Here is a 12608-nt window from a genome sequence, read left to right as displayed (position 1 = left end):
CTAAGTGGCTGCAGTTACCCTTGACTCTGTCCTCTAAGACTCCTCTACCAGTAGGACTTCAGGTTTTCTCTGGAGTTCTAACATCCCCACATAGTGTCAGCTGTGCCAACATGAGACTAAAAGCTGGGGAGCACACCGTTCCCATATTCCAAGTTTTAATTCCCCTCAGAACCTTCCTGGTCCTTCCCATCCTCCCTCCCACCCCATCACTCTTCAATGCTTTCAGGTGGCCTGATAAGTGCTTATTCATCTTGCCTGGAATCAGAATTTCTCTAACCTTTAATTGCTTGGTAATACAGATAAATCACTTACTACCTTTTATAACCAGTAAGGTTGATAGCTTGGAGAGAAAAATAGAGCTAGCCACTTACAGACTGAGTTTTCACCCTTCCCCCATATTAACACTAGTTGTTGATGTCTTTGTTGACAGCATGCCAGCCTGGTTATTATGGACCAGACTGTAAGCTTAGGTGCAGTTGCACCAATGGGGAGAAATGCGATCGGTTCCAAGGATGCCTCTGCTCTCCAGGACGCCAAGGGCTCCAGTGTGAGAAAGAAGGTAAAGCAAGGTAACACTGTAATTAGGGTCGAGTTCAGCACGTCTGAACCCAGCTTTGCTGGCATAATTCTTGCCCCCCTAGCCCAAGAGTCTTAAACTCCTTCTGTTTCCAAGCAGAAGTAGGGAAGAACAGACCCTCTGTTCTAAAGGACAGCTATCTGAACCTTCTTTATGGGCTCTCACACTGGCCTTTCCCATAAAGAATGAACCTCGTGCACTTGAGTGATAACCAGCCACTGAAGATCTCTGTCACCCTCTTTGACGGTCTTTTCTAGGATCAGACTTTTCCCTGGATATGCACAGCAGTGAAAGAGTTACACTTTTTTTGGGCTGGCTTTCTTCATTTACCATACTGTTTTTGAGGTTTATGTATATTGTAGCACATATCAGTATGTTTCTCATTTCTTTTTATTGCCCTACCATCTGTTCTCATTTAAAAATCTTGTTTGAACACAGCCATGCCCCTTTGTTTACCATAGATCATGTGAGGCTGCTCTTACAACAGGGTTGAGTAGTTACCACCCAGAACATATGGCCTGCCAAGTTGAAAATATTTAAAATTATCTAGTCCTTTAAGGAAAGTCTGCTAACCCCTGTCCTAGAATATACTCTTTAAAATCAAAAGAAGCATATTTTTAAAATTTAAAAATAATAAACATATATTACTTTTTCAGTCAAATATAAACAACATATGTCCAGTGAAATCTGCACTCAGAGTAGTAAGACATTTATAGTCTTTTCTCTGTGAGTTTTAAATATCAGAACAAGTATGGAGAGAAATACCAACTGTTTTCTCAAAAGCCTTAGCTTGTCAGCTTTATACTTTCCCTTCTACCCCAGCATTGGACTTTGCTACAGGGTAGGAATCTGGGAGGGTGTAGAGAGGGGAGGAAAGGCTATGGGGCTGTCAGAGGATGGACTGCAAGTGGGCAACAGACAAGCTTAATGATTTGTCTTTTCTGTTCCACTTCTTTCTGTACTAAGGCCGGTGTTGCAAAAAAAAACCGTGAGACTCTCAAACTTAGACCCAGATTCTGGGCTTTCAAGGGGCAGCCCCCTTTCCCCACACCCTCTACCTGTACCTCCAACCTCCATCTAATCGCAGAAAACTGCAAGGGGACAGAGAAGGAAAGGCATGGATTGAAAGTGTTAGAGCACTTCAAACAATTCCAACACCAGTACCTAAGTGTGCCAAACAGTTTGGCAAAGTTTCTCATTACAGTCTCCCCAGGTCTGCAGATATATCAAAGAATACCTTTGTGGCTATTAGACCTTTTCCTCTCCTGCTCCATACACTTCACTTGTTTCATTCTAGGCTTGAGAGATAGGATATGAATATAAAATATCAATATTGATGCATTTACCTTGACCCTCACCTCCTCTCACCACTGCTATGGAGCAGCTTGTAAATGACTGCTGTTCTTTTTTTTCTGGAAAGGACACAGCCACTTTTCCAATGTTTTAAGTGCATGTCCATCTCCTACATTACTTACTGAGTGTTGGACCACTTTCAATTGTGTCCTACATGTGGTCCAAAACTCTCTAAGACCCCATAGTTCAGAATAAAATTGTTAAATTTCAGGATTATTCATTCTCTACTCTGCAGACATTAAGTAAGGAATCCCGATGCCTTTCTTGATATCAGAGGCATTTGTTTTCCTTTCTATGTTGGCAGCAGTATTTTTTATTTGGCTACTGATGGGAAATTGATTAGGGGAATTTTATTCCACTTCACTTCTTGGATGTCAATGTGAATATAATTAATCATCAGCCAGTTGCAGTCTTCCCAATCAATGAGACATCTCTCAGATATCAAAACTAATGATCACATTGTTGATCAGAGAATTGGGGGCTTACAGAGTGGAAGAAGAACTGGCTTTTGTTATTGTTTTTATAAAAATAAATTCCCTTAAAAAGCAAGAGAGGGACTGGACAGTAAGATCTGCAGAGATGTGATGATGATGACCATTTCAGCACTGAGACCGTATCCCCTAGGACCCTGAGAAAGTATATCATTGTGGCAAAGAGTGTGAATTCTGGTTCTGGTAACCATTTTAATGGGAATTGAGAGCAACTACCCCCCAAAATTTATTATGTAATGATAAAACAATAAAATACTTGCCAGATTTCTTGCCCAGTACATGACTTGCTAGATGGTAACTACTTCCATATTTTCTGCTTCTGCTGTGTTAAAGATCAGGTTTCACAGTGTTGTTTCCTTCATTCAGGTGTGCCAAGGATGACTCCAAAGATAGAGGATTTGCCAGAACATATAGAAGTGAACAGTGGTAAATTTAACCCCATTTGCAAAGCATCTGGCTGGCCCCGACCTGCTAATGAAGAAATGACCCTGGTGAAGCCAGATGGGACAGTGCTCCGTGTAAGAGTTATTCTCTCTCTCTCTGTCTTTCTTTTTCCCTTTGGTAGAACAAATTATAGCTTTCTTAAAAGTTGAAGCATAGTTGATTTACAGTGTTGTTATTTTCAGGTATATAGCAAAGTAATTCAGTTATATTTTTCAAGATTATTTTCCAATAAAAGTTATTACAAGATATTGAATATAGTTCCCTCTCTTATACACTAAATCCTTTTTTTTATGTAGTGGTTTGTGTCTGCCAATCGTGAACTCCTAATTTATCCCCCACTTCCCCTCTCCCTTGTGGTAAGCATGTTTGTTTTCTAAACCATGTATGTTTCCTGTGTCTGTCAGTCTGTTTCCATTCTGTAAATAAGTTCATTTGTGTCACATTTTAGATTTCACATATAACTGATATCATATGATATTTGTCTTTTTCTGTCTGATTTGCTTCACTTGGTATGATAATAAGTCCATCCATGTTGCTGCAAATGGCATCATTTTATTCTGTTTTATGGCTGAGTAGTATTCTATCATGTATATGTATATGTGTGTGTGTATCACATCTCAGACAAGACTGGGTATTCATTTCTGGCACTTACCACTGGTTAGGGTGCTACCACATCGTTTTTCTTTGCTTGAAAGAAATAAGGACTAAGCTACTTTCCCACATGTTTCCCTTTCCTCTTTCAACAATGCCAAATGCACCAGAGACAGGTACCACCTCAAATTTCTGTGTGTCACAGGTGGTCTGCAGGAAATTGATTTATTTTGTTGTCTAAAGACTTTGAACTAGTTATTTTTTTTCTCTCAAAGATGACCAGGAATCAGCTTGACCAGGAGGTAGATCCAAGTGATGTCTTAGGGGCAGAATATGCAGAATAGTCACACATCAGATGTTCCTGATTCCCCTTTAACAATCCACTAGGTGTAGTAGGAGCCAATTGACAGCTTCCAAAATCTTGTTGGCCTATCCTAGTCACAGCTACCTTCTAGTGAGAGCTGACCACACTACACACGTCTCACTTAACATTAGTTAGTTATTTTGCAGAAGTGGAAACTGGTTGGGTGAAGTTAAATAACTAAAGAAAGTGAGAATCACTCAGTTGTGTCCAGCTGTTTGTGACCCCATGGATGGTAGCCCACCAGGCTCCTCTGTGCATGAAATTCTCCAGGTAAGAATGCTGGAGTAGGTTGCCATTCCCTTCTCCAGGGGATTGTCCTAAGCCTGGAATCGAACCTGCACTACAGGTCCTGCACTGCGGGTAGAATTTTTTACTATCTGAGCCACCAGGGAAGCCCAAGCAATTGGCCAGAATTGGCAGAGCTGGGATGTGAGCTCCGGCCCATGTGTTTTCAGAGCCTTGACTTTTTCCATAATACCATCCTCAGCAGCCTCTCAAACACTTCAGAAGCCATTTTGTCTTTTCACCCAGCCATCACTGCATTGGACCAGAAAGAAACAAATGTTACCAGAAGCAGTTTAGAAGGAATTAGACTTTTTGCTTGGAAGTGTTTATCCCATACTCCCAAACACACAACTACAACAGCAGGATCTGCGAGGGCGTCAATCCAACATAAACTTGCAGGGTTACTACAATAGCTTTGGAAATAAGCCAATGCTTATACAAGCATTGGACTGATCTTCTTAATCTCTCCTAGAAAACTTCTTATTTAACAATGAGATGGGGTCAGTGTTATGAACCTTTGTGTTTATACCTCTGTAGAAGCTTCTTTTTTATTTTTTGTATTTGACCTTTTCAGCCAAAAGACTTTAACCACACGGGTCATCTCTCCGTGGCTTCCTTCACCATCAACCGGATCCTGCCCCCTGACTCAGGAGTCTGGGTCTGCAGTGTGAACACAGTGGCTGGGATGGTGGAAAAGCCTTTCAACATTTCTGTTAAAGGTATGCTCCATTTTCCAGGGGAAGAGATTGTATCCTTGATGGTTCTGCATTTATGTATTGCTGGGTGCTGCCTTTAGATAGAAATGCCTCTGACCACTTAAAATGCCTTTTGGAATCCTCCAGGATTCTAAGGCTTAAGCAAAAAATTATGTGCATTGAAATGGAAAGGAGGGATTAAGTTTATGATCTTTGGAATTATATAGCCCTGGGTTTGATGTTTATGGCTGACAGCTAGTAAACTTGGGTGTGGCTTTGAGCAAATTAATTTGACCTCTCTGTTCAGTTCAGTTCAGTTGCTCAGTTGTGTCCAACTCTTTGCGACCCCGTGGACTGCAGCAGGCCAGGCCTCCCTGTCCATCGCCAACTCCCGAAGGTTACTCAAACTCATGTCCGTTGAGGCGATGATGCCATCCAACCATCTCATCCTCTCTTGTCCCCTTCTCCTCCCACCCGCAATCTTACCCAGCATCAGGGTCTTTTCAAATGAGTCAGCTCTTCGCATCAGGTGGTCAAAGTGTTAAGAGTTTCAGCTTCAGCATCAGTCCTTCCAATGAACATTCAGGACTGCTTCCCTTTAGGATGGACTGGTTGGATCTCCTTGCAGTCCAAGGGACTTTCAAGAGTCTTCTCCAACAGCACAGTTCAAAAGTATCAGTTTTTTGGTGCTCAACTTTCTTTATAGTCCAATTCTCTCGTCCATCCATGACCACTGGGAAAACCATAGCTATTTGGGCCTTTGTTAGCAAAGTGATGTCTCTGCTTTTTAATATCCTGTCTAGGTTGGTCATAACTTTTCCTCCAAGGAGTAAGCATCTTTTAATTTCATGGCTGCAGTTACCAGCTGCAGTGATTTTGGAGCCCCCCCAAAATAAAGTCTGCCAGTGTTTCCACTGTTTCCCCATGAAGTGATGGGACCAGATGCCATGATCTTAGTTTTCTGAATGTTGAGTTTTAAGCCAACTTTTTCACTCTTCTTTTTCACTTTCATCAAGGGGCTCTTCAGTTCTTTACTTTCTGCTATAAGTGTGGTGTCATCTGCGTATCTGAGGTTATTGAAATTTCTCCTGGCAATCTTGATTCCAGCTTCATCCAGTCCAGCATTTCTCATGATGTACTCTGCTGCTGCTGCTAAGTCTCTTCAGTCGTGTCCAACTCTGTGCGACCCTATAGACGGCAGCCCACCAGGCTCCTCTGTCCATGGTATTTTCCAGGCAAGAGTACTGGAGTGGGTTGCCATTGCCTTCTCCAGATATACTCTGCATATAAGTTAAATAAGCAGGGTGACAATATACAGCCTTGATGTACTCCTTCCCGATTTGGAACCAGTCTGTTGTTCCATGTCCAGTTCTAACTGTTGCTTCCTGACCTGCATACAGATTTCTCAGGAGGCAGGTCAGGTGGTCTGGTATTCCCCTCTCTTTCAGAATTTTCCACAGTTTGTTGTGACCCACACAGTCAAAGGCTTTGGCATAGTCAATAAAGCAGAAGTAGATGTTGTTCTGGAACTCTCTTGCTTTTTCGATGATCCAACAGATGTTGGCAATTTGATCTCTGGTTCCACTGCCTTTTCTAAATCCAGCTTGAACATCTGGAATTTCACAGTTCCTGTACTGCTGAAGCCTGGCTTGGAGAATTTTAAGCATTACTTTACTAGCGTGTGAGATGAGGACTATTGTGTGGCAGTTTGAGCATTCTTTGGCATTGCCTTTCTTGGGATTGGAATGAAAACTGACCTTTTCCAGTCCTGTGGCCACTGTTGAGTTTTCCAAATTTGCTGGCATATTGAGTGCAGCACTTTCACAGCATCATCTTTTAGGATTTGAAAGAACTCGACTGGAATTCCATCACCTCCACTAGCTTTGTTCGTAGTGATGCTTTCTAAGGCTCACTTGACTTCACATTCTAGGATGTCTGGCTCTGGGTGATCTGTCTGAACCTTTCTCTCTTTGTAAATAAAGCTTAGCTTATCTACCACTCAGGGTGATCATGAGATTGTTAAGTAGTGGAATTGCATCTGGCACAAGTCTGGCAGTGATTTTATTTTTGTAGAAAGTTTAACTTCATCATTGTCTTGACTTCTGATTCACTACAGAGAAGTTAGAGAATCTTAATTTGCAGACTACTCACTTAATATGAAGCCCAGACTTTGCTATACAGTGAACATGAATTATTTTCTCATATATTCAGAGTTCTGACTATTCTTCCTACTATGAAATAGTATTTCAAAATTCGGAATTATTCCAAGTGGATTTGTGTACATTTAAGGCTTGAGGGGAAGGAATAGAGTGGAAGTAAATCCAAGTTCCCTTGTTGTACAGAGAGGTAATACAAATTTTAAATTTGAAAGTTGGTTTTGAATGTATTTAGACAAAAGCACCTAATAACTCTGTGGTATGTATTCTAGAAAGGCATTGGACTAAATGCCTCATTCATCTTATTATTTTTAAAATATTCATTGTATTTATTTATGTGGCTTTGCCAGGTCTTAGTTATGGCAGGCAGGATCTTTAGTTGTGGCGTGTGGGATCTAGTTCTCTGACCAAGGATTGATCCCAGGCCTCTTGATTTGGGAGTGCAGAGTCTTAGGCACAGGACCACCAGGGAAGTCCTATCTTACTTCATTTTTATAAAGACCAGACACAATAGTATTGTTATCCCGTCTGATCAGTCCAGAACTAGGTTCAGAGGTGTAGGTGACTTGCCTAAGGTAGCCCGTCTTGTGAACAGCCAATCTCAGTGTGGAACCTGGTCCAACCCCACATCATCATTTCTAGATCATTTTGCTTTCTCAGTCTCTCCTGTTACAGATAAAGAAGCAAGATAATGGAAGTTGATGTGTATGTAACCTACTTCACTACTTGATTAGGAATCTTTGGGTGATCCTAGAGGTAATTTCTGTCAATGAAAGTAAATACCCAGAACATAATCTTGTTTTAAAAAAAGGTCAGTAACAATAGTAACATATATAGAGCCTCATAGAGTTAGATTCTCTGCCCTGAGAACCCACAGAAACAACCTCAGAATCTTTAATATTTTTTTTTTGATTACTGGAAAAGCCTGGATCTATTTTATTCAGTAAAACATTAACACAATCAAAATAATTTCTTACGTCATGCTTGTTCTTGGAAGAAAGGAAATGATATGCAGACAAGACAAATTATGTTATTTTTGGAATATTTGCTGTCCATGGAAAGTAAATAAGTAAAAAAACAAACCATGTTGCTAAGATTCAGAAGAGTCACTGATTCTAATTTTTATTTTTTAAATAAGGCACAGCACGCAACATCAGTCCATTGAAATATCTCTTGTTCTAAGTCATTGATGCCTCTTCAAGGTCATATTGGCTGGTATCCACAAAATGGAAAATTGCAAGTAGGTAAATTGAGCAGTGTCTTTAATGATAATATTTAAAAAAGATACAGAGATACAGATCTCCCTCAGTGTTTGTAAGGGATTGATTCTAGGACCTCTTTGGATACCAAACTCCACAGATGCTCAAGTCCCTTTTATAAAATGGTGTAGTATTTGCGTACAACCTATGCACATCCTCCTGTATACTTTAAATCATCTCTAGATTACTTAAACAATAGCCACCCCCCGCCATCTGTGGTTTCGCTTTCCACAGTTTCAATTACCCATGGTCAACTGAAGCTCAAAACACTAAATGGAAAATTCCAGAAATAATATGTAATTTTTAAATTGTGTACTGTTCTGAGTAGCATGATGAAATCTCACACTGTTCCACTCTATCCTGGGATGTGGGTTTTCCCTTCATCCCATGTATCCCACTCATTAGTCACCTAGTAGACATCTACATTATCATTTCCTCTGTCATGGTATCAAAATGCTCATGTTCAAGAAACTTTTTTTGTATTTAACAATGTGATGCTAGCAATTTGAATATTCCCTTACTCTGCCTAATTTATAAGTTCAACTTTACCTCTGGTATGTGTGTATGGGAGAAATAAATGGTGTATATAGAATTTGGTAAATTGTCTGCAGTTTCAGGCATCCACTGGGGTCTTGGAAAGTATCCCCTGCAGACAAGGGGGATTATTGTAACACCTAATGCAATGTAAATGCTGTGTAAATCATTGTAACTATAATATAAATATTTTGTAAATAATTGCTGGCACATGGAAAATTTCAAGTTTTGCCTTTTAGAACTTTCTGGAGTTTTTTTTTTTTTTCTTTCTGAATATTGATCTGCCCTTGGTTGAATCTGCAGATGCAGAACCTGCATTTAGAAGGTTGACTATACTAGACTTTCCTCCCAGAGTACAAATTAGAACAACTACTTTAGAAAATTGGCAATATATACTAAAGCTAAGTATACACCTACCCTGTGATGACATTCTACAGCTAAGTTTTTGCTCAAAAGAAATGAGTGCATTTGTTAAACAATCTTCAAGAATGTTCTGAGGAGTTTTATTCCTAATAGTCCAAATATCCATCAGCATTAGAAAGAATAAGTAGATTGTGTTATATTCATATGTAATAGGTTTCTAGGGCTGCAGTAGCAAAGTTCTCTAGACTGAGTGGCTTAAACAACAGAAATTAATTTTCTCAGTGTTCTGGAGGCTACGTGATCAGCGTAATCTTACGTTGATCTGAGATCAAGCTGTTAGCAAGGTTACTTTCTTCTGAGCCTTTGCTTCTTGGTTGGTAGATAGCTATATTCTCCCTGTATCTTCTCAGGGTCTTCCCGCTGTGTGTGTGTGTGTGTGTGTGTGTGTGTGTGTGTGTGTGTGGTAATTTTATCTTCTTATGAGGGCCTCCCTGGTAGCTCAGATGGTAAAGAATCTGCCAGCAACTCAGGAGACCAGGATTCGATCCCTGGGTCGGGAAGATCCCCTGGAGAAGGGTGTGGCTACCCACTCCAGTATTCTTGCCTGGAGAATTCCATGGACAGAGAAGCCTGACTGGCTATAGTACATGAGTTCACAAAGAGTCGGACATAACTGAGTAATACGCTAATGAGGACAGCCGTCATGCGGGATTAGCAATGACTGTAGCCCTCACTGTAACTGAATTGCCTCTTTAAAGACCCCCATCTCCAAATACTGCAATGCTCCCCTCATACAGCAAGGGTGATGTGCAGGGCTGGCTTTATAGGCTTATGACCTGTCCACACGGGGCCCTATACTTGGTTTAAGTTTCTGCTGTCTTCAACTTGAAATTTAATCTTTGAATTTCATAAGTGAAGTCCAGTGACACCATGGAGTTTGTGCATGAGCAGAAGAGACAGATTCACAGTCTGTCTCCTTTCTTGGCTACCCCATTCCCATATGTGTTCTCCATGCCCCAGGAGTCTGGTGGACCTAACTCACGGGAGTTCAGTAAGACTCAAAGCAAGTTGAGTAAGTTGAGCTACTTCTATAATTGAGTAAACAGGATACTGACAGCCTGACAAGACATCCTTTCCTTTCACACCAGAAGTTGCTTCACATGGTAAACATACTGTACATCTGTTTATTTACCATGCCCCTTATGGGGGCTAAAAACCATTGAAATATCTAAGAATGTTTTCTTTCATCAAGAACCAATTTTTACCTTGTTGGGGGTACTATTTCAGTCCCATTGAGAATACATGGTCTTTGAGGTGGGGAGATTATTCTGGATTATATAGGTGTGTTCAGATCCTTAGTCATGACCGACTCTTCGTGACCTCATGGACTGTAGCCCGCCAGACTCCTCTGTCCATGGGATTCTCTAGGCAAGAATACAAGAGTGGGTAGCCATTCCCTTCTCCAGGGGATCTTCCTGACCCAGCAATCAAACCCAGGTCTCCTGCATTACAGGCAGATTCTTTACCATTTGAGCCACCTGATTATCTAGTTGGACCCATTCTAATCACAGGAGTTTTTAAAGACTGTCAGAAAGAGATATCACAACAGAAGAAAGGTCAGAGAGACATGAGTTTGTTGTCTTTGAAGATGGACAAACGGACCATGAGTCAAGAAATACAGGTGTTTTTTAAGAAGCTGAAAAGAAGAAAACAAATTATCCCCTACAGCCTCTAGAAAGGAACACAGCCCTTTTAACACCTTGATCTTAGCCCAGTGAGACTAACTACTGACCCCCAGAGACCTCTGATTTCTGACCTCCAGAGCTATAAGATAATAAATTTATGTTGCTCTAAGCAGAGACAGACAGACAGACAGAGAAAGCCTGGTGGTCTAGTAGGATGACTGATATTAAATAATCACACAAAGAATAATGAATTCTGAAAATTGCAGTGAAGGAGAAGATCTGTGGAAGTGTGTGGCATGTGAGTCTAACCAAGGTTCAGGGATAGACACTGTGAGGAAGTCACAGCAGAGCTGAGAGTTGAATGATGAGTAAATGATAACTGCAGAATCGTGGGAGGTCTGGCGCATTGCTTGCAGGAGAAGAGTATCAGCCAAGAATACGAGACAGAAAGGAGCCTGGTGCATTGTTAGGTGAATGAACTGAAAGGCCACTGGGAGTGGAGAGTATTGGATGAGAGGATGAGGGAGCTAAAGAGGCGGCAGGGGTGCTATTGTGCAAGGCCTGGCAGGTCATGGTATGAATTTCAGATTTTATTTGAAATGTAATGGGAACACATGGAAAACTCTTGATCAGAGGAGTGCTCATTCTTTAAGAAAGCACTCTGTGGATGGTAGGTTGCAGGGGTGAGAGCAAAGCCAGGAGATCACAGAGCGGGTAAGTGCACTGAATCTCATCAGAGAACTCGAAGACAGCTTTGTTAGGAATGTAAAGGCACTCATCCACTACCCCATCTCAAAACAGCGGTAAAAACCCAAAGTGTAAGGACTGATCTGATTCTTGCCATTTTATTTAGTTCTTCCAAAGCCCTTGAATGCCCCAAATGTGATCGACACTGGACACAACTTTGCTGTCATCAACATCAGCTCTGAGCCTTACTTTGGAGATGGACCAATCAAATCCAAGAAGCTTCTATACAAACCTGTTAATCACTATGAGGCTTGGCGGCATATTCAAGGTAAGATTTGGCAAGGAAATGCTCCAGCGAGTGATGGGACACCAGGAAAAAAAATTTGTCCCCAAATGTAGAAATCCTCTCTCTCAGTCTCAACCCTCTACCCCAAGGTAGGGGCTGTGGCAGTGGATTCTACTTTGGAGTATTCAGGACAGAGTGGCGGGGTGATGGCTCCTCTGAGTTCTGGGTCTACCTTTCTGAAAGGAACGGTGTAAAATGGGACACAGACCAGCCTGTGTCAGGAGCTTCTATCTTCATCAATACTCCCTGTCCAGGTCTCTCTGGCTCTCCAGTCCCATTTTTACTCTGTCTTGCTTGGTCATGGCAAAAGATACATGTTTATACCATGACTACAGTAACAGGGACATCCAGGGCCCACTGGAAAGGCAGAGACTTAATCTGCTTACATCTGAGGGGTGATTGCTGCTACTGCTGCTGTTCAGTCACCAAGCTGTGTCCAGCTCTTCACGACCCCATGGACTGCAGCACACCAGGCTTCCCTGTCCCTCACCATCTCCCAGAGTTTGCTCAAGTTCATGTCCATTGAATCAGTGATGCCATCCAACCGTCTCATCTTCTGTCAACCCTCTTCTTCTTCTGCTTTCAATCTTTCCCACCATCAGGGTCTTTTCCAATGAGTCAGCTATTGCTACTGAAACATGTTTGTTTGGGTTTTTTTCTTATTTGAGTTTGCCCTGTCTGCAGTTTCCTAACTCACAGAAGTTTGGGGAAGGAATTTGGGCTGTGGCTGACTGAACTGGGGTGGGGGGAGGTGGGGGTACAGGTCCATCCCCACCTT

General features: G+C 41.5%; 1 protein-coding gene across 3 annotated transcripts in view; it reads left to right on the top strand.

Moving 5' to 3' along the window:
* Window positions 1-12608, top strand: part of TEK (TEK receptor tyrosine kinase) — a 99695-nt gene that overhangs the window by 57783 nt on the left and 29304 nt on the right. For all 3 annotated transcript variants that reach the window (XM_005683592.3, XM_005683591.3, XM_018051890.1), the window contains 4 exons: window positions 431-559; window positions 2788-2939; window positions 4680-4824; window positions 11651-11812. In XM_005683592.3, the coding sequence (XP_005683649.2) occupies window positions 431-559; window positions 2788-2939; window positions 4680-4824; window positions 11651-11812 (588 nt within the window). The remainder of the gene's footprint in view (window positions 1-430; window positions 560-2787; window positions 2940-4679; window positions 4825-11650; window positions 11813-12608) is intronic.

The sequence above is a fragment of the Capra hircus genome, chromosome 8 (assembly GCF_001704415.2).
Source record: "Capra hircus breed San Clemente chromosome 8, ASM170441v1, whole genome shotgun sequence".
NCBI classification, from domain to species: domain Eukaryota; kingdom Metazoa; phylum Chordata; class Mammalia; order Artiodactyla; family Bovidae; genus Capra; species Capra hircus.
The sequence above is the reverse complement of the archived record's forward strand: the minus strand, read 5'-3'. Positions and strand labels throughout refer to the sequence as shown.